Genomic DNA, 19,883 nt, shown 5'->3' on the forward strand with positions numbered 1-19,883 from the left:
AGAGAATGAGATATTTCTGTTTTCATTCATAAAATTTTCAACCAAACGTGCAACAGCCCAAACTGTGTCATAAGCATAAAGTCCATAGACATTTAACTCAGAACTTGCTAAACCGTCTTGCTGCATTTTTTTTCCACCTAGACATAAATGCACGCCTTCGACTGGACTCTGGGATATGCTTACGTAAAGTAACTACACCTTGAAGGGCAGCGAGTGAAGTTTGGTTCATTGGAGAGAATGAATCTACTGTAGTAGAAAGCCAATCTGTTGCAAACCACACATAATTGCTTGTCATCATATGAAGTTCTTTGGCGACAGTAAAGATTCTCAACCTAGGATCGGGATCAACATGAACAATATAGACACGAGGGCCAAGAAATCTGGATTTATTGAGCAAATCAGCAATGTCATTTAAATTATATTGGACAGGCAAAGCCAAGTTATGAGAAATCCTTGTTTTGTCAAGCCCATCATGTAAAGCAGATATTCCATTCCTCCCATAATCGTCATCAACAAAGACAGCAATAACCTCTTTCCTGTTGACAGTAATAACAGCTGGCAATGCCACATCAGCTTAACTAATAGACTATTGGTGGTTATGTTGGTTAGAGGTGTTAAAACTAACTGTTATAGTTACTGATGTAAGCAGTGCAAAATATATAAGATGCAATGGAATTACTGTAATCTTCAAGTTAGATCAATACATAAGTTTCTCTTTCTAAACATTCATTCTCTCTCTAGAACTCTTCTTTCTTCTTCTTTTCTTGTTCAAGTATTCACTACATATTAGGATTTCAGTATACGTTAACATGGTATCATCGCCGTGTACGTTCCTTCGTGGCTCTTGTCTTCCGCTCATGGTGGTTGTTAACAGAGATCTTTCTTGGTGACAGTCTCGAATTCGTGAAGTTTAATCAGTGTTGTGCGTTCAGTCGGAGGCTTGGTGTTTCTTGAAAGTACAGTATGTTTTCTGCACTCTATCTGTTTGTGAAAATGTCTCAAGGTTGTTTCTTCTGGGTTTGTTGAGTTTTTGTGCGAAAGTAAACAAGGCCGATGCCATCTTTCTGCAATCTTGATTTTAGATATAAGGCCGAAGCCATTATCTCGGTGTAAATTGTTAGTTTCCTCCATAAGACCGATTGCCGGAGTGTAGTTCGTGTGTAATTCTGTTCTCTTTCTTCATTAAAGGTCGATTGCCGAAGAGAGGTGTCTTTCTTGATTTATGTGGGTATATACCTTGTTGTTTGAAATCTTGGGTTGTATTTTTTTTTTATACTCTTTAGTGTGTGAAGATGGCTGAATCTACTGTTAGAATTGAGAATCTATTAGGGATGTTGACAGTAAAGTTGCACGATGATAATTTTGTGAAATGGAGTTATCAATTTTCATCTGTGTTGAGGGGGTATGATTTGTTTGACTTCTTTACTGGAGAAGCATCATGTCCACCTAAGTATGTGATTAATACAGAATCTGGGGTTACAAATGAAATTAATGCTGCTTATAAAGATTGGGGGAAAAATGATCTAGCTTTGTTAAGTTTGCTAATTGCAACTCTTTTGGATGATGCTATGGAACATGTGATTGGGTGTAAAACATCTTATGAAGCTTGGAAATGTTTGCAAGAAAGATTTGCCTCTGTCTCAATGGTTCGTGTGAATCAACTTAAAACTGAATTGCATACTGCTCAGAAAGGTGGTGATTCGGTTGATAAATTCTTAATGAGACTAAAGGGGATAAGGGACCAATTAGTATCTGCAGGAGAAAAGGTTACTGATAATGATTTCATAATTGCTGTTCTTTCTGGTTTGCCTGCTGACTTTGAGATGATTAAGACAGTCATATTGGCACGAGATTCTCCCATGTCTATCAAAGATTTTCGAGCACAATTGCTTGTAGCAGAAGGCAGTATTGAATCTAGAATGCACTCTTTATCTAGTTCTATGTCTGCTATGGTTGTTCAAGGTGAACGATTTGGTTTACAAGGCTTTCAAGGGTATGAACATGGTGAGAGTTCCAATTCTCAGAGGTCTCAGGTTAGTCTCAGCAATGATAAATTCGGTAACAACTTTCAGAGAGGAAATGGTTTTAATGATCAGTTTGGTAGTAATTTTCAGGGAGGAAATGGTTTTTCAGGAATTGGGAATGGTAATGGTAGTAGAGGTTATCAGTCTTCACAGCGAGGAAATTTTAATAACAGAAAGTTTGGAGGTGGGAATCACAATTCCAGGTTTTCATCAGGATTTAATAACAGAAATGGGAATAATAGTTACTCTGGAAGTGGTAAAAGTGTTGCAGGATATGAATCTGCAAGTAATGGTTTCACCTCAACTAATTCATATGCTAGCCATGGCAATTATAAGTCTAATTGGAATGGGAATACCAACTCTAAGTACTCAGTATCACCTGAATGCCAGATATGTTCAAGAAGGGGACACACTGCACCAAACTGCTACGATAGAGCTGAGAGTGGAGGTTCACAATCTTCTGGTTCTATAATTTGTCAGATATGTGAAAAGAGGGGACACATAGCTCTTGAATGTTTTCACAGGAACAACTTTGCATATCAGGGAAATCCTCCACCCCCACCATCGATTGCAGCTATGACAGCTCAAGCACATGTAACTCAAACTGAAGAATCTGGTGTTGGTTTTACTGCTGAAGAAAACTGGATATTGGATTCAGGTGCAACTCATCACATGACTGCAAACTTAAATCATCTTAATCATGTTATTCCTTATACTGGTGATGGAACTATTACAATTGGGAATGGTACAGGATTGGAAGTAACACATATTGGTTCCACAAGCATCCCTATTTCTAAACAATCTTTGATGTTAAGAAATGTGCTCTGTGTACCTAAAATCACTGTGAATTTACTTTCTGTTAAGAAGTTATGCAGAGATAATGGATGTTGGTTTATATGTGATGATGTTGTCTTCTTCATACAGGACAAGGCAACAAGGAAGATACTGTACACAGGGACAAGTGATGATGGGGAGCTATTTTCAATTCCAGTCAATGTTTTTGCAAAGTCTTTTGCTGCAAAGTTGGAGCACTGTGCTGGCTTTATTGGAAAGAAGATTCAAGTGTCGAGGTGGCATAAGCGGTTAGGTCATCCGTAAGAAGAGATCTTTGCTGTAATGCGAAAGAAGTTTAATACTAGTGTCAAAGTAGATAGTTGTGAGTCCATATGTTCTTCTTGTATGAGTGGTAAAATGAGAAGACAGTTGTTTCCAGTAAGACAAAATACTGCTACATGTTTGTTTGAGAAAGTTCACACTGATGTATGGGGGCCACCTCCAAAGGTGTCTGTACAAGGTTATCGATACTATGTGAGCTTTGTAGATGAATATTCAAGATTTTTGTGGATTTTTCCAATGAATAACAAGTCTAAAGTGTTTTCCATATTTGTTAAGTTATGTGCGTTTATACAAACTTAATTCAGTGTTTCACTTAAGTGTTTACAGTCTGATGGAGGGGGAGAGTATACAAGTAGAATGTTTGTTGATTTTTTGGATACAAAGGGTATAAAACACATGATTTCATGTCCTTATACCCCTCAGCAAAATGGACTTGCTGAGAGGAAACACAGACATGTGGTTGAGACTGCAGTCACACTCATGACAGAAGCAAAGTTACCAGCCCAGTTTTGGTTTCATGCATGTTCACATGCTGCATTTCTAATAAACAGAATGCCATGTAGAATATTGAATATGAAATCACCATATCAGGTGTTAATTGGACAAGAACCTGATGTTCAAAATCTGAAGATTTTTGGGTCTGCAGTGTATCCATTCATGAGGCCTTATAATGCAAATAAACTTGAACCAAGAACAACTCAATGTGTATTTCTGGGATATATGATGGGATATAAGGGAGTAATATGTTATAACCTTGGTTCAGGGAAATTAATTCTTTCTAGACATGTTGTACATGATGAAGAGATATTTCCTTATTGGCATATACAAGTGTCAAAGGTACAACAGTCTAGTTCTTCATCTTTCCAAAATTCAAGGCCTATTGTGATTCAATTACCAAGGGATACGATTACTCCATCTCCAGTGCACCAAGATAGAGGATATGCACAAGCTATAGAAGTCATTTCACATTCTGAAGGCTCAGATCCAGTAACTTCAGGATATTCTGATATGGCAGTGTCTCACCCTTCAGAATCTGCAGTAAGTCAGCATTCTGATCATCAGGTTTCATCTTCTCAACATCATTACTCAAGTCCACCAGATTCAAGGTTATCAAATTCTCAAGCAATTGTACTAAATGATATTCAAGCACAGAATGGTAATGAACATTCAATGGTGACAAGGTAGAAGTCTGGTGCCATCCAAAAGAAAAATTATGCAGCCTTAACTGCAACGTTCCCAGAGTTAAACACCTTACAGATAACAAATGATGATCCTTTTGTGGGAGGTTTCTCTTTTATTTCAGAGATTGCAGATTCATTAAAACCTACATGTTTTAGACAAGCAGCATCTATTTCACATTGGCAACAAGCAATGCAAGAGGAGTATGATTCACTTCGAACTCAAGGTACTTGGACTTTAGTACCTGCACCAGATCACAGATTAATAATAGGAAGCAAATGGGTGTATAAGGTGAAAAGAAATCATGATGGTACTGTATCAAGGTATAAAGCAAGACTGGTTGCTCAAGGATTTTCTCAAGAGCATGGTGTAGATTATTCTGATACTTTTAGTCCAGTTGTGAGACATACAACTGTAAGACTCATTCTTGCTTTGGCTGCAATGAATAAATGGGAATTGAAACAACTTGATGTCAAGAATGTATTTCTGCATGGTGAGCTCCAAGAAGAAGTTTATATGAAACAACCACAAGGGTTTGTTGATTCAAGTCATCCCAATTATGTATGCAAACTCCTCAAGTCACTATATGGACTCAAACAAGCCCCAAGGGCTTGGAATTCAAAATTTTCAAGCTACTTGGTGACAATGGGGTTTACTGCATCAGTATTTGATACCAGTTTGTTCATCAAAACTGATAACAATGATATCCTCATACTGTTGCTTTATGTTGATGATATAATATTGACTGGATCATGTGTGACTAAAGTACAACTCGTGGTTCAAGAACTCTCTTCTGTGTTTGACTTGAAGGATTTGGGGAAGCTGACATATTTCCTTGGTTTACAGATTCAATATAAACCCATTGGAGACATTTTTGTCAATTAGTCGAAATACATAAAGGATTTACTTCATAAGGCAGGTATGGATTCTTGCAAGCCTGCCAATACACCATGTAAACCACATAATCAAATGATGGTGACAGAAGGAGAGTTACTTTCAGATCCTAGTTCCTACAGAAGCATTGTTGGTTCCTTGCAGTATCTTACGTTTACTAGACCGGATATTGCGTTTGCTGTGAATACAGTTTGTCAACACATGCATTCACCAACTGAGGTTCATTTTGGTGCTGTAAAAAGGATTCTTCGATATCTTCATGGTACAATGCAACATGGCATAGTCTATTCTTCACAATCACATATGCATCTCACGGCTTTCTCTGATTCTGATTGGGCTGCGAATCTTAATACCAGAAGATCAGTGACTGGATATATTGTTTTTCTTGGCGAAAATCCTATTTCATGGCAATCAAAGAAACAAATTTTAGTATCCAGAAGTTCTACAGAAGCTGAATACAAAGCCCTTGCTCATACAGCTGCTGATATAGCTTGGGTTAGACACATTTTGAGAGATTTGAAGTGTGTTTTACTTCAACCACCTGTTATTAATTGTGATAACATGTCAGCTATTGCATTAAGTTCGAATCCAGTGTTTCACTCAAGAATAAAACACTTGGATACCGATTATCATTTTGTAAGGGAGAGGGTACAAAAAGGAGATCTTGCAGTGGCCTATGTTCCTACTGACGAGCAAACTGCCATGTTCTAACAAAGGGTCTTCACATTCCTGCTTTCATCAGACATTGTTACAATCTGAAGCTTGGCACCCCAAGCTTAGATTGAGGGGGGATGTTGACAGTAATAACAGCTGGCAATGCCACATCAGCTTAACTAATAGACTATTGGTGGTTATGTTGGTTAGAGGTGTTATAACTAACTGATATAGTTACTGATGTAAGCAGTGCAAAATATATAAGATGTAATGGAATTACTGTAATCTTCGAGTCAGATCAATACATAAGTTTCTCTTTCTAAACATTCATTCTCTCTCTAGAACTCTTCTTTCTTCTTCTTTTCTTGTTCAAGTATTCACTACAGATTAGGATTTCAGTATACGTTAACATTTCCACCCGTAAAAATCAATCAAACCAGCCATAGCAGCCATTTGGTGAGCATCGCTTTGTGTAGTTCGGAGAAAGAATGGGATTTCGAGAGCAGAAAGGGTAGGATCAGTTGCAGCATATGAGATAAGAGGTACTTGGAGACCATTAGCAATTTCAGAGATCATATGAGCCATTGAAGAGGTCTGTGGTCCGATTATGGCTACTATACTTTTGTCAAGCACCTGAAAAACTGCTCCCAGAAAGTGAGACATTAAGAAATGTGGGTTACATTGATTGCAATTCAGAGTGAAGTTCAATATCAAACGTTCCAAGAGAGGATAAGAAGCGCAGCATATGGAAATATTAAAAGGAAATTAACTTTAAAACAAGACGTGGTGCCATTGATAATGTATTTGAAAGACACGAAAAGAGCTCATGAAGGGCTAAAGTGGTGAAAGAAATCTTAAACTAATCAGAGCAGAGGTCAGAAAATCAGCGATTGATTCCACGTGTTTTGGAACTTCAATTCTACAGTAAATACAAGAGGTTTCCATATAATATGGAGTCATAGCAACCTGAGAATGTCCTATACATCGTTTTACAACTCACTAGCACTTTCAAAGTACCAAGCAACTCTAGACTCGATTATTAAGATGTACTACAAGAACACTAGCGATGAACTACTCAATCACTGCAAAACTACTACTAAAACACTATAAAGACACTAAACAAATGACTTTCGAAAGACACCTTTCAAGGAATCATTTGAAAGTTCCCTCAAATGTATTGCATAAAGTCAATTTCAATTCCCGCTATCCAAATTTTGTTCTACATTCCTAACAAAATATGAAAGTTCCTCGTCTGAATGCACCATAACAGTTGCTAAAATCAAAATTTCACCCTAGAAAAGAACAACCACTACAGTTATGAACTGGAACAAGGAATGATATTCATACGCAGAAACCAGAATACTGATCAATTAAGTACCTTCAACGGATCCCAAGAACACGCTAGAATTTGTTTTCTCCATAAGCAACCTCAGCTCCGTCCCACTGAGTATTCTTGGATCTGCATTAACATCAGAGAGTGCAGCTTCCATGGCTGTCTTTGCAACTCTACCAATAACCGAGTTAAAAGTAAAAGCAGCTAGTGAGGAAAACCCATATCAGAAATTGCAGTGGCAAAACTACAGCACCCCTCATTTTTTTTCCCGCTGCAGCAATTGTTAGAGTTTTGAGACTCTTGTCCACATTGGAGAAAGCAAGATTCTCAATGACCTTTATATATGTTTTGTCCTCTACAATATTAGTTAGGTGTTAGACCACTTGGAATGAGAATTGGAGCTTGGGCCACCAATTGTATGGATTTGACTTGATGATTATACCATAATATTAAAATTAATTAATCTGATCAATTAGTTTTAATTTTTCGAATTAAGTTTTTAATTAAAATTAATTAAAAACGTTTTGATTAATAGACACAACTCTTTGGAAAGAGTTGTATAGCTTCATATACATCCAAAAGGTGTTTGAAGAGATATGAAAGAGCCTATATAACTGGAGTCTTCAGTTCCATTCCAGACATATCTTTTCTTCCTCCTTTCTTCCGTACGAAATTTCCAGAGAGTAAACACACAAAGCAAATTCGCTAGAATTCTATAATCCAGTACGGGTTGTAGAATTAGGTAGTTGAATCCTGATCAAGCAGACGTTGTTGAACCACAAGCACAAGAGTGTGACGTAAATACTGTTCGAATGACATAGTTATTACGCTAGCCTCTACCTTCTGTAATCAAGTTAGTACCATTGATATTCTTGTATTTATTTCTGTATTTCATTCTGCACAGCAAGTATTTTGATTAATAAATATTCTACAATTTCGAATTCTGTTATTTTTATTTATTTCTGAATTGTTCTCCAACAGCAATTCCTCACAGTAAAGCCTCAAACTTTTCTAAAACCCATGTTTCAAAAGCTTCATAAAATCAGTAAATATGGCATGAAAACACATAGGATATTCAACAAACTTTGGATAAAGATTAAGGAGGAAAGCTTTATTGCTTGATCAGTGAACTACCCAGTTGAGAGCACTCATTGGTGAACTGAAAAACCATAGAAAGTTAGTAAATTTCACCAACAAATTATTGATTTCCAGAGAAATTTTCAGTTCAACTTCACAGAACTGAAAATTTTGTATGTCCAACTGTTGAACAGTTGAAGGAAGGAGTTTGTGGTGGTTGAATGATTGAATTTGGAAGTGCAAGTGAGCATGATGTTGGACATCATGAAAAAAAAAGAATCACACTTGGATGGAAGAAGCACCAGGTCCACTTCCAATGTCATATTCTCAAAGCTCATTATTTTTCTTAGGTTTTGGGTACGTGAAGGATAGCAAGATCCCACCTGGCAAGAAAATAGGTTAGTTGACAGTGATATCCTATATAGGAGGTTTCTTATCAACATTTAGCGTTTTTTTTTTATGACTTTCACACATCCTTTATTCTTTTACATTTTTCTTCTTTTCTAAGAGTGCAAGGAGAGAAAATGGAATTAAGTTTTGTTTGTACTACGTTTAGCGGGTGTTGTCTCACCTAGTGAGCGTTGTGGTCTCGTTTTTCATCTACAACGTAATGTGGTCTCATTTTTTAGCAATGACTTTATGTGACTTTGCTATTTGAGAATGACCTTTGTGTGACATGATATGGGTATGATCTATTGTTCTTATGACAGCACTGTAGTGGCGATGTTTGTGCTTGTGATTGTCGTGTAGGAGTTTTACTCTAATTGCTTGTTTGTGTAAATGCACCATAGATCAATGCCTAGATCACTGGAGCAATGTACTTTATGATAATCAGTGAAATAACGTTATCACTTCTCGACAAACACAATAATTTTTCTTGTTTATCGACCACACACCTCTTTACTTTCACATCTAAGAACAATATCCAATTACAGAGGAAAAGGAAGAACAACAACATACTTTTTCTATGAATGGAGTAGTGAAATTCGAACATAGAATCTCTTCTTCTATTTCAAAAGAGAAAACATTTTTCGTTGATTCAATTTGGCAATTAAATATAACGTGGTGTTGTTCACACATTTATTTTTACTTCTTACACACTCTCTCAATTTTCAGCCGTCGAATTGAATAAATTTAAAAAAAATCAACGAATACAAATTAACAAAAATATTTAGAAAGTTAAAAAATAATGTGCGTAAATAGCACTACACAAAATATAAAGGTTAACTTCTCTTCATTTCTCTTTTCACAAGATAAAAGCATAGCTACATAAGCACATTGACCGATTGTCCACTCACCTTATTTCAATATAAAATGTTTAGTCATAAAAAAAAGAAATGTTATTGGCACTCAAAAAATCACATTTTACACTCCTCACAAGTATATTTTTCTTTCTAAATATAAAAAGTTATGAGCGTAGAATGAAAATTTTGAATGCTATTAATAATTCTCCAAAAAAAATGAAAATTGTATTAGAAAATGTTTTTGTCATTTGGGCTCCTACATGGATCGGGACATCTTGTAAATTGTGCTTAGCCCAACAGGATCTTCGGATCCTTGTAATAAGAATTCTAAGAATTTGTAAATTTTGTCTGTTCATCGTACATTATACGGTCAGTTTTTATCAGGTGTTGTTTGTATTTAATTTTAAATAAAATTATTTAAAATTATTTATGACCGTACGATGTACAATAAACGGATATGATTTACGGATTCGTGGATCCTCACAAAGAGAAGCGACGAGGATCCGGATTCGTGCTGAAAAGCCCAAGTTTGGAGGGTAGTTTTGTAATTGTAGCATGTGGGTGGGAACTGGATAACAAAGGCTCCATGCTTTCTCTTCAATCTTCATTAGTCCCGAGAAGCAGAGTACAAAAGCTCAGCGGCTGATGCTCTCAAGCTCTTGAAAACAATGGCCTCCTCACTCACCTCATCTTTCCAAACCAGGTCAGCTCGCAATTTACTGTTACTTTTACTATGCCGCTCTCTAATTCAAGCATTTGCTTTCTGTTCCTTCTCTTTTGGGTGAAAATTACTTGTAATAATTTGTAAAGTTTGAATCCTTCTGACAATTTGAAGCATTTTTCAAGAAGATTAGAATAATGGGTTGTGGGAATCGCAGGATTTTATTATAGTTTCAGGTGATTATTTTATTAAGTAGAAAACTGTTTTAAGCATAAAAAAAAAAATGCACATCCGTAGAATTAATCTAGAGGTAGAAGACGATGGCCTGTATTGTAACCCTACCTTAGTTTCACATTCAAACGGTGCCGTTTCAATTTCATGGCCAGCTGGCCCCACTACACCCACACGTGGAAAGGTATCACATTTTTAATGCAGGTAACACCGCTTAGTGATATTTTAGCGAGAGATTTTAGCATTGATTTTCGCTAGTCCAGTCTTCATCCTTTAGTGTAAATAATATCATATTTTAGTGCATTTGCCTCAGCTGAGGGCAGTGTTGGTTTCTCAGGTCTCAAATTTGGGGAAAGGTCCGAACTTGAACCGGATTCATGAGTTTTTCAGACACCCAATGGAACATAAGAAACTAATGTTTGCACTGTGTTATGTTTTTTATGTTTCGTAACTTTGTTCTTGGGTTTCAAATTTGGAAAAGGTCCAAACTTGAAATGGATTCATGAATTTTTCTGAAACCCAGTGGATCATAACAAATTAGCGATTAGATTGTGTTCTTATGTTTTGAAGTTTCCGTCACTTTGTTCTGCAGTGCTTGGAGAAGGTCGAAATTCATGAATTTCAGTAACCCAATGGACCATAAGAACTTAGTTTTAAAATTGTTTTGTTATGTTTTTGAAGATATCATTAGAGTGGATTATTTCTGGTTTAGTGAAGATCCTTTTTGCTATCATGTTTCAGCAATTTGCGGTCTGCTTTTTTGGGCGAGAGAAACGGATTCTCTGTTTGTAGCGTACCTGTATCTCATGTCGGGTTTTTGAAGAAGAAGATAGAGTGTAAGGAATCACGAATTGGAAAGCAGCCAATTGAAGTACCATCCAATGTGACAATCACTTTGGAAGGACAGGCTTTGGCAGTAAAGGGACCATTGGGGCAGCTTTCACTAACTTACCCGCGAGAAGTGCTGGTTCAAAAGGAGGATTCTGGGGCTCTAAGGGTCAGAAAGGCAGTAGAGACTAGAAGGGCCAATCAAATGCATGGCCTTTTCAGGTACATTTCTTCCATCTTCAGCCATGTACTTTAAACAATAAACCGGCCTTATTCTTCATGGTTTGTTCCTTATGTGCCTGTTAAATAATTTGCTTAGGACGCTTACGGACAACATGGTGGTGGGGGTGTCAAAAGGATTTGATAAGAGGTTGCAACTGGTAGGCGTCGGTTATCGAGCTACTTTAGAAGGAAAGATCTTGGTACTAAGTCTTGGGTTCTCCCATCCAGTTAGGATGGATATCCCTGATGGCATACAAGTCAAGGTCGAAGAAAACACCAGAATCGTTGTTAGCGGATACGACAAGAGTGCCATCGGTCAGTTTGCTGCGTCGATCAGGAAATGGAGACCCCCGGAACCGTACAAAGGTAAGGGTGTGAAATATGCTGATGAAATCATAAGAAGGAAGGAGGGAAAAGCAGGGAAGAAGAAGTAATAGCCTTGGATTGTTTCATTTTTATATTCACATTCCTGCTTGTCAAATGTGTCAGAATTATCGAATGTACTTGCATTACCGCGAGCAATTCCAGTATCTGTATTTTCACGTTAAGGTAGATGCTGAAAACTAAAGTTGACCTGGCAAACGGATCGTGTTGGACACAACCCGATTTCTGAACGAATCCACACGAACCCAAGCCGTTAAGGAAAAGTATAGTCAATAGCTTAAAAAATAAAACAAAGCACAATGATTTTGTTTCTTCTCACAAACACGACCCTTTTTAAGTGCTCTGCCAGTCAATGCTCAACCCGAACATTAAACCTTTGTTTGTGTTCATGTCGTGGCATCAGGTCGTGCATAATTTTATCATATCGTAACAGAAAGTTACCATAAAGCAGCAGTGAATGGTAGAATCGTGGAAGATAATAATGATTAAATTGTTTTGCATTCATATTGTTATGTATCTTTAATCAAATCAGAATCACACCCAAAAATGAATCTTCCTTCTTTCACATCTGTTTTCTCACTACTTGAGTGGCTCCTTCACAGCCCATTTATTCAGCCTTTTCTTTGCCTCTTCCACCTGCAATTCAATTCAAATGTATGTTTTCATATTAATAACGATTATATAAAAAAAATTAAAAAAAAATCACTTATAATGTCAATAAATCATGCAAGATAAATCCCAAAAAATAATTATAATAAATTTAAAGTAAAAGAAAAGTGGCACTCAAATCTAATACCTCTTTGTTCCAGTCAGTCTGAATGGTCACCCACAGTAGGATGAGTGTTTGCATCAATGTTCCCCCCACCATTCCTAACCATATTCCCTACAAAATTATCGCACATAATTATTATAGTCGTCATCATTTGTATGATACTTTTTTCGATCACATTAGTGCATCATATGATACGACAATTAATGTTAGTAAACATTCGCATTATGCGATTAGATTAATTTAGTAACGAGAACTACGAAATTATATTTTTCAATTTGATGTTGATTTTTTGTACCTTGGCGCCGAGCTTGAAGTAAAACCCTAGAAGCGCACCAAATGGTACTCCAACTACGTAATAACATCCAACATTCACATACGCAACAAAAGCTTGCCATCCACACCCAACAGCAACACCTGAATTCGTGCATTTACATTAGTTAGCATATGTTTCATTTAACGTAGGCAAGTTCATGGACGAATGCTCCAATTTATATTTACCGGACAAAACTGGCTGGACTCCGTTAAGGAGGAGGGTGAGGGCCAGAAGCGGGCAGAGATCAGATACAGCAGCAGCCACGGCTTCACCTTCGGTGAAGGCGTAGCTCAACTTATGACGCAGTAAAAGAACAGCTATGGCTGCGAAGATTGAGATAATGAAAGAGACTACAGTCACCACCACAACTGAAAATGCTGTAGACTTTGGATGTCCAGCTCCAAGCTCATTACTCACTCTCACACTGCTTGCAGTAAATCATAAAAAGTAAAAGTAAGTTTAAATAATTCCATGTTCTCTACATAAAAACGTTTTGTGACCTATCAATATTTATGTATAGGACCCTTCATAAGAGGAATTCGAATCCATAGTGGCTGGAGCGGGAGATATCGACAATCATATTCTAACTGTATCGGGTTATCAACATATCATTCATATTATTGATACTTCCGATAATTGATTGTACAGCTTTTGATATCATTTCAATATGTTTATCGACATGGATTCAGCTCCGCCTATAGTGAAGCGGGATCCCTTTCATCGATGACCTTACATCAGGTGCATGTATGTAATATATATATATATATAAATATGACACTGACCTCGCAGCTGCATTTAGCCCAACTGAGATCATGAAGACCCATCCATTGATTGTCATGCTGCAATTAATTAAAAAAACCTCATATGTCAAACTTAATTAAAGACACAAAATTAGGTTTCTATGTAGAGTTGGTGGTTGGTTCTGAGAAACTAGCACATCAAATATTAACCACCTTCGACTCGGAGAGAGCATGACATGACCGTTGCAATTGTAAAGAATTATTGTTTTGTTGTCCCACGCTTGGTGCTCTTAATATATAGAAGAGGATTGGAACATTAAATAAAATGTGCCACACACTAGACAAAATAAATTTATTTTCCAAGGTATATGATTGTAGTCTCTGTGCAACTAGATTTAACTTATTTACAGTCGTGTCATGATTCACCCACTAAATGGGACCAAATGATATTGATTTCAATCTAGTCCAAATCATGTAATGGATGATCACGAAACGAGGCATGTGTATTAGGATATGACTCTAGGCTGCTGGATTTAACCTAATCTCAATTATGTCACAACCATGTCTGTTACTCCCAAGTTTTCTAATTTCTTACTATTCTCATTATCGTTCCATAAACATATCATACTGAATTCAACCTAGTCTTAATCATGTCATGATCTGCTCACCAAATGAGGCCGTTACACGGCCTTCATGCGATGGTGAGGTCCATGCTAGTTAGACCCATTTTTAGGGCTAGTGGTCCAAGGATTGCCTAAAGCCTAAAAGCAGAAACTAGAAATTGAGAAAGAGATGTTATTTAGTTTAGCTTGGCTGGCAACTTCCATTTCTGTGCACCATTGAAACATGAATTAATAGAATTATGCCAAAAAAGAAATATTAGGAAAGAGACAAAACACAAATTTGCTTTTGGCTAGTAATAATGCATAGAAGACAAGAATATTTATCAAACAATGCAAGTGCCACGTGGGTATGAAATGAAATTAGAATTTGACTTGGAGACCACAAAGATCCTAGTCATTTCGTTCACATCTTCCATCTAGCCAGCAATTACATATGTGGAAAATTCCATCTAAAATGTAAGGCTAGGTCTCGACGCTTAAGCATAAGTAAATCCATTCAATCCTAATTCAAATAATATTTGCCAACTTAGATAGACAAAATAATATCATGACCACTTGCATGTAAACACGTGACAGGTTGCAGACTCATCGATCTCAACAAGTCTCGCAATGCATTACGATTCGTAATTAGTTGATTAAATTGTTAAATACTAAAAAACGAAGAATTAAAGGAGATCAAACTTGAACCAAAGTATATAAACATTATTATTTTTCGCTATTTGCAAAATCACCGAAAAGAAATAATTAACTATCTTTCCTTTTGCATTATAAAAAAATGAGTGAATGCAGATTCATTCACCTCTCAAATCATAAATGAAATCATTAGGACAATTTAGAGTTTACCTACTACAGCATAAAATATGTTGTTTTCACACTATTTTTTATATCAATAATTGAAGCCAACACGACAACTTAGATTCACCTCTTAATCCATTCATAAACCTCTCTTTTTATTGTTTTCTGAGACTATTTTTACTTATTTTTTTATCAATAATTGACGCTTTGGTGAGCGAGAAGAAGCCAAGTCATCCACTGATTTTAATTAGAGATTCCTAACAACATGTGACCCAAAGTCTTGACCCCTTGATCATACACAACTACATTTGTGATTGGTAGATTGGTTAAGTTACTAGTTTATATGGGAATATTTTACACTTCTTCTTCTTGTACTTTTCTTTTATTTCTCACTTTCTATATTAAAAAAAATTGATAATCAAGAAACAAAAATAGAGTATGCAGATCATCTATTTTATTGCATGTATATCAATTGGCATCCAGATATTCGCCGCCTTAATTATTAAAAGAAAAAAATAGGTAATGCTAGAGATATTAAATTTGTAAACTAAATTACATAGAAGTTGAGGATATAGTTATTGCTTAAGTATTGATAAACGTGTTCATTTCTTATTGGTGACAAGTCATTTAATTTGCAAATTTTATTTACAAATTTAATCTACCTAGTATTAACCGAAAAACAATTGTCCTAGTACCAGCAAATACTAATAAAAGAAGTTTTTCTTGTGGTCCAAAATTTTTTAAGCGTGGAGCATCTGGTACACTAAATATCTTAATACAAATGATTAAATATTTGGTATTTGGACCGGTTTTCCGTCACATTAAAAAAGTTTCTCCTTATGGCCGAATGTAAATAATTAACTATAGGGTTGGGGTCCGACCAGTATTGAGTAGTGACGTATGATATTAAGGCATACCTGTGAAGATCCAAGTATTGTCGTGGAAATAGTATAAGCATTTTTCCTTTGGGGTCAGGTCATTATAGAAGCACCTCTTCCTTGGGTAAGAAAAACAAGGAAAGGGAATTTTACATAGTTTTTTCACCCTTAATTTTTATTTTATTTTTATAAACAAAGATGTGTATAAGGTGAAATAAAAAATGATAAACAAACGCTATTTTAATTTTTCATAGACAATTGTCTGATTATGTTTGTTGAATCCGTTTAATTCATTTAATTCGACAATTAAAAATTAATCAGCGGTGTGAGAATCTAAAAAAGAAACTGATAAAAACATGAAAAACAGTTAAAGAACTTTTAACCATGGCTTACCAGATAGAGAGAGAGTCAAGGGCCAGCTCAGGGTTTTCCAGCAACCCAGCAAGCAAAACAAGAATCTGAAAGTACCACGTCTCCAGGCAAAGCATGACAGCAGACGCCACAGACAACTTGAAAAAACTGTACAATCCGCTGAAAGCTTGCCACGAAAACCCTGTCCACGTGTTCTTACACCTGTCACTCTTAACAATGTACACGAACTGTGCCACCACGGTGATCCACCATGACAGACTCAGCACCAGCGACGCACCCAGCAAACCCAACCCCACCTTGTACACAGCAACCCAGCTGAGCAAAATGTGGATAACTAGGGTTCCAGTCGATATATAAGCACTTGGGGCAACTATGCTTTGAGATTGCATGAACTTTTGGATCGGGAAGTTGACAACGTAGGCAAAGATCTGAGGGATCAGTCCGTACACATAAACTGCAGCTGAAGAAGCAATGCTTGGAGATTCACCAAGTAAAAGCAAGATTGGTTCGGAGAAGACGTAAATAATGGTGAGGAGTACACCAGGGAAAAATAGGAGGACTGTTGATCTTTGTAGGTATATGCCTAACATTTTGTACTTTTGGGCACCGTATGCTTGTCCACATAGGGTTTCCACTGCGCTTCCCATACCCAACTGTTCGGACATAAGAACAAATAGTAAGACAGATGTCGGAATTACGGACTTTCTCGGTGTCAAGGACTGGTTTGAATTATTACAACTCATTAGATTGAGATGTATGTTGAATGAAAAAATGGATGCGAACTATTGAATTTTTTTTATTTCGAATCTCCCCAAAAATGGTCGGATTTAGAAGATTAAGTTTCCTTCCTGAACATTTCCAAGTTTAACTTAGATAAAACCTGAAAATCGACATACGTTTCTTCCTATTACATACATTTAATCTAGTGATTTATTCGATCCAAGATACCAAAACTCGCAAAATTTATCCACTAAATTCATTTCATGAAAGATGCAAATACGCTATGATCACTAAAATTATTTTATCAAATTTTGATCACCAAACAGTCTGTTAATAATTCCGTTGCATACCAAAAGACCATAGGCGAAGATTTGGATGCCATTGTTGCCGAGGGAGGAGGCGGCGAGCTCGAGATTACCAAGGTGGCCGCAAAACATTTGGGTGGACATGGACATGACATAGTTGATCATGTACACGATGATGGCGGGGGCGGCGAGGACGACGAGGAGCTTGGACTCGATCCATAGGGCAGGTTTAAGCCGCTGCGAAAACGGCTTGTCGGTGTCGCATAGTACTTGTTCCAGCTCTCCGCTTGCATGCTCTTCGTGAGCATGCTTTGAGGTGAAGGATTTGGTGGACGGAAGGGGACCGTAGGATTCCAACAGAGGATGTTGGAGCTCGTTTTTGGGAGAAGTCATTTGGGAGATTTTAGTTTTGAAGCAATCTGCTGGGTTCAGCGCTGCTAGGTGCGGGAAGAGTGGTGTAGCAAGTTTGTTTAAGTAGGTAGTATTAGGAAGGGATAAATGATGGTTATGGGGTACGTGACAAATGGGATAGGTGAGATCTGGACAAACAAGAGAGATGATGTAAGATGGAGAGAGCCACCGTGGTGGAAGTTCCAAGTTTTGATTTGTGAGCCAAAACATTCAAATCATATGTCGATAGGCGTGGAACATATGGGTTGCTATTGAACAAAAAAAGAACAAAAAAGTTACAACGTGGTAATAATGTAATAATATAATGAAGAGATGATGTCTCTAAACTCTTATTTTGAAGAGCAAGTGGCTCTTTACCGTAATGGTGAAAATGAGTTGAGTTTCTGCATGACGGTGTGAATTTGAACTTCATTGGTGGATAATCTAACATCTTATCTAACAAAATTTATTGTTTTGATGTACTGGACCGGGTTTACGATACTCTGAAAAATCTCTCATTACTTTATGTATTTTTTATCCTTTTTTTTTTCTCCATGCACCACTATATATTATTGTTTTTTTTTCATTCTACTCTGATTTATTCAATTTAATGACAAAAAATATACGTGCATGAGAAAAATAAGTTTGTAAAAATCATTTTTCTTTTTTGTTTCTTAATTCTTTGTTGCTTTATTCGATTCAAATACCAAAATTAAATATGAGTGACATGAAGAGAAAAGAAGTGTGAAAGTTAATTCCGTAGTGTGCACATATTTGATTTTTTTTCTATACTTCATAAACTTTACTTACATATTTCTAAAGTTTGAAAGCTTAATATTCAGCGTTCAAACAAATATGGGTTAGTCCAGTTGGCCAAATTCGAACCCCCACTCTTTGGTCACCACATTCAACCTATATTATTTGAAAGCTTATTATAAAAATTGTACTTTTAATATTCAGCGTTTCAGCAAATATGAGTTAAGCTAGTGAATCAGATGCGAATCCCCACTCCTTAATCCGTATGGGGTAAATCCGTAATGCACGACTTTTACTAATATAAAATTGTATCATTTTCAATCATTGAATTTATATGCACAAGTGTTGGAAATCAAGTTTAACATGGTATGGTAGGTGTTCATATTTTGTTGGACTTTCTAAAATTTAAAAGCAGAGAACAAGTTTCTCTTTTGCATCATATTACACTACTAAAACTAATATTTTAAATGCTATAGTTTATAATTGCTATTCACGTTGGCTGTCCAGCAACCCAGAGGAATAAATAATCACACAAAAAGCCAATTGGAAACTCCCTACTTGCGTAGACAATTACAACAACAACAACAACAACAAAGCCTTTTCCCACTAAGTGGGGTCGGCTATATGAATCCTAGAACGCCATTGCGCTCGGTTTTGTGTCATGTCCTCCGTTAGAACCAAGTACTCCAAGTCTTTTCTTAGAGTCTCTTCCAAAGTTTTCCTAGGTCTTCCTCTACCCCTTTGGCCCTGAACCTCTGTCCCGTAGTCACATCTTCGAACCGGAGCGTCAGTAGGCCTTCTTTGCACATGTCCAAATCACCGGAACCGATTTTCTCTCATCTTTCCTTCAATTTCGGCCACTCCTACTTTACCTCGAATATCCTCATTTCCAATCTTATCATTTCTTGTGTGCCCACACATCCCACGAAGCATCCTCGTCTCCGCCACACCCATTTTGTGTACGTGTTGATGCTTCACCGCCCAACATTCTGTGCCATACAACATCGCTGGCCTTATTGCCGTCCTATAAAATTTTCCCTTGAGCTTCAGTGGCCTACGACGGTTACACAACCCGCCGGATGCACTCTTACACTTCATCTATCCAACTTCTATTCTATGGTTGAGATCTCTCTAATTCTCCGTTCTCTTGCACGATATATCCTAGGTAGCGAAAACGGTCGCTTTTTGTGATCTTCGCTAGATTGCTCCGATCATTAGTGTGGATAAGTATATAAATGGATATAGATAGGAAAGCAAACACAAGATGTACGTGGTTCACCCAGATTGGCTACGTCCACGGAATAGAGGAGTTCTCATTAATTGTGTAGGGTTTACACAAGTACATAGGTTCAAGCTTTCCTTTAGTGAGTAC

The 19,883-nt window shown here is 36.9% G+C and overlaps 2 protein-coding genes and 1 pseudogene across 2 annotated transcripts; 1 reads left to right on the plus strand and 2 right to left on the minus strand.

Moving 5' to 3' along the window:
* Positions 1 to 6: 6 nt before the first annotated feature.
* On the minus strand, positions 7 to 7,460 carry LOC126583329 (glutamate receptor 3.7-like; annotated as a pseudogene).
* A 2,606-nt stretch (positions 7,461 to 10,066) lies between these two features.
* Positions 10,067 to 12,011, plus strand: LOC126583330 (50S ribosomal protein L6, chloroplastic-like). The gene is made up of 3 exons (XM_050247682.1): positions 10,067 to 10,224; positions 11,155 to 11,463; positions 11,561 to 12,011. Exons 1-3 carry the CDS (start codon positions 10,190 to 10,192, stop codon positions 11,895 to 11,897), a joined length of 681 nt encoding a protein of 226 aa, XP_050103639.1. The 5' UTR covers positions 10,067 to 10,189; the 3' UTR covers positions 11,898 to 12,011.
* Positions 12,012 to 12,329: 318 nt separating this feature from the next.
* Positions 12,330 to 17,891, minus strand: LOC126583327 (protein DETOXIFICATION 40-like). The gene is made up of 7 exons (XM_050247677.1): positions 17,411 to 17,891; positions 16,362 to 16,993; positions 13,715 to 13,771; positions 13,118 to 13,356; positions 12,915 to 13,033; positions 12,644 to 12,730; positions 12,330 to 12,483 (listed from the first exon to the last, which is right to left on the minus strand). The coding sequence occupies exons 1-7, from the start codon at positions 17,756 to 17,758 to the stop codon at positions 12,427 to 12,429; spliced, it is 1,539 nt and encodes a 512-aa protein (XP_050103634.1). The 5' UTR covers positions 17,759 to 17,891; the 3' UTR covers positions 12,330 to 12,426.
* Positions 17,892 to 19,883: the final 1,992 nt, after the last annotated feature.

This window comes from Malus sylvestris, chromosome 9 (assembly GCF_916048215.2).
Source record: "Malus sylvestris chromosome 9, drMalSylv7.2, whole genome shotgun sequence".
Lineage (NCBI taxonomy): Eukaryota > Viridiplantae > Streptophyta > Magnoliopsida > Rosales > Rosaceae > Malus > Malus sylvestris.

Bases quoted from the DNA above. Each gene is read 5' to 3' on its own strand.
- LOC126583330 (XM_050247682.1), top strand. From the start codon at position 10,190: ATGGCCTCCTCACTCACCTCATCTTTCCAAACCAG. The intron at 10,225-11,154 runs GTCAGCTCGCAA...ATCATGTTTCAG, and splicing joins ACCTCATCTTTCCAAACCAG to CAATTTGCGGTCTGCTTTTT. The intron at 11,464-11,560 runs GTACATTTCTTC...TAATTTGCTTAG, and splicing joins CAAATGCATGGCCTTTTCAG to GACGCTTACGGACAACATGG.
- LOC126583327 (XM_050247677.1), bottom strand. From the start codon at position 17,758: ATGACTTCTCCCAAAAACGAGCTCCAACATCCTCTGTTGGAATCCTAC. The intron at 13,772-16,361 runs GTAAGCCATGGT...AATTAATTGCAG, and splicing joins CTTGACTCTCTCTCTATCTG to CATGACAATCAATGGATGGG. The intron at 12,484-12,643 runs GTATTAGATTTG...ATTGAATTGCAG, and splicing joins AGACTGACTGGAACAAAGAG to GTGGAAGAGGCAAAGAAAAG.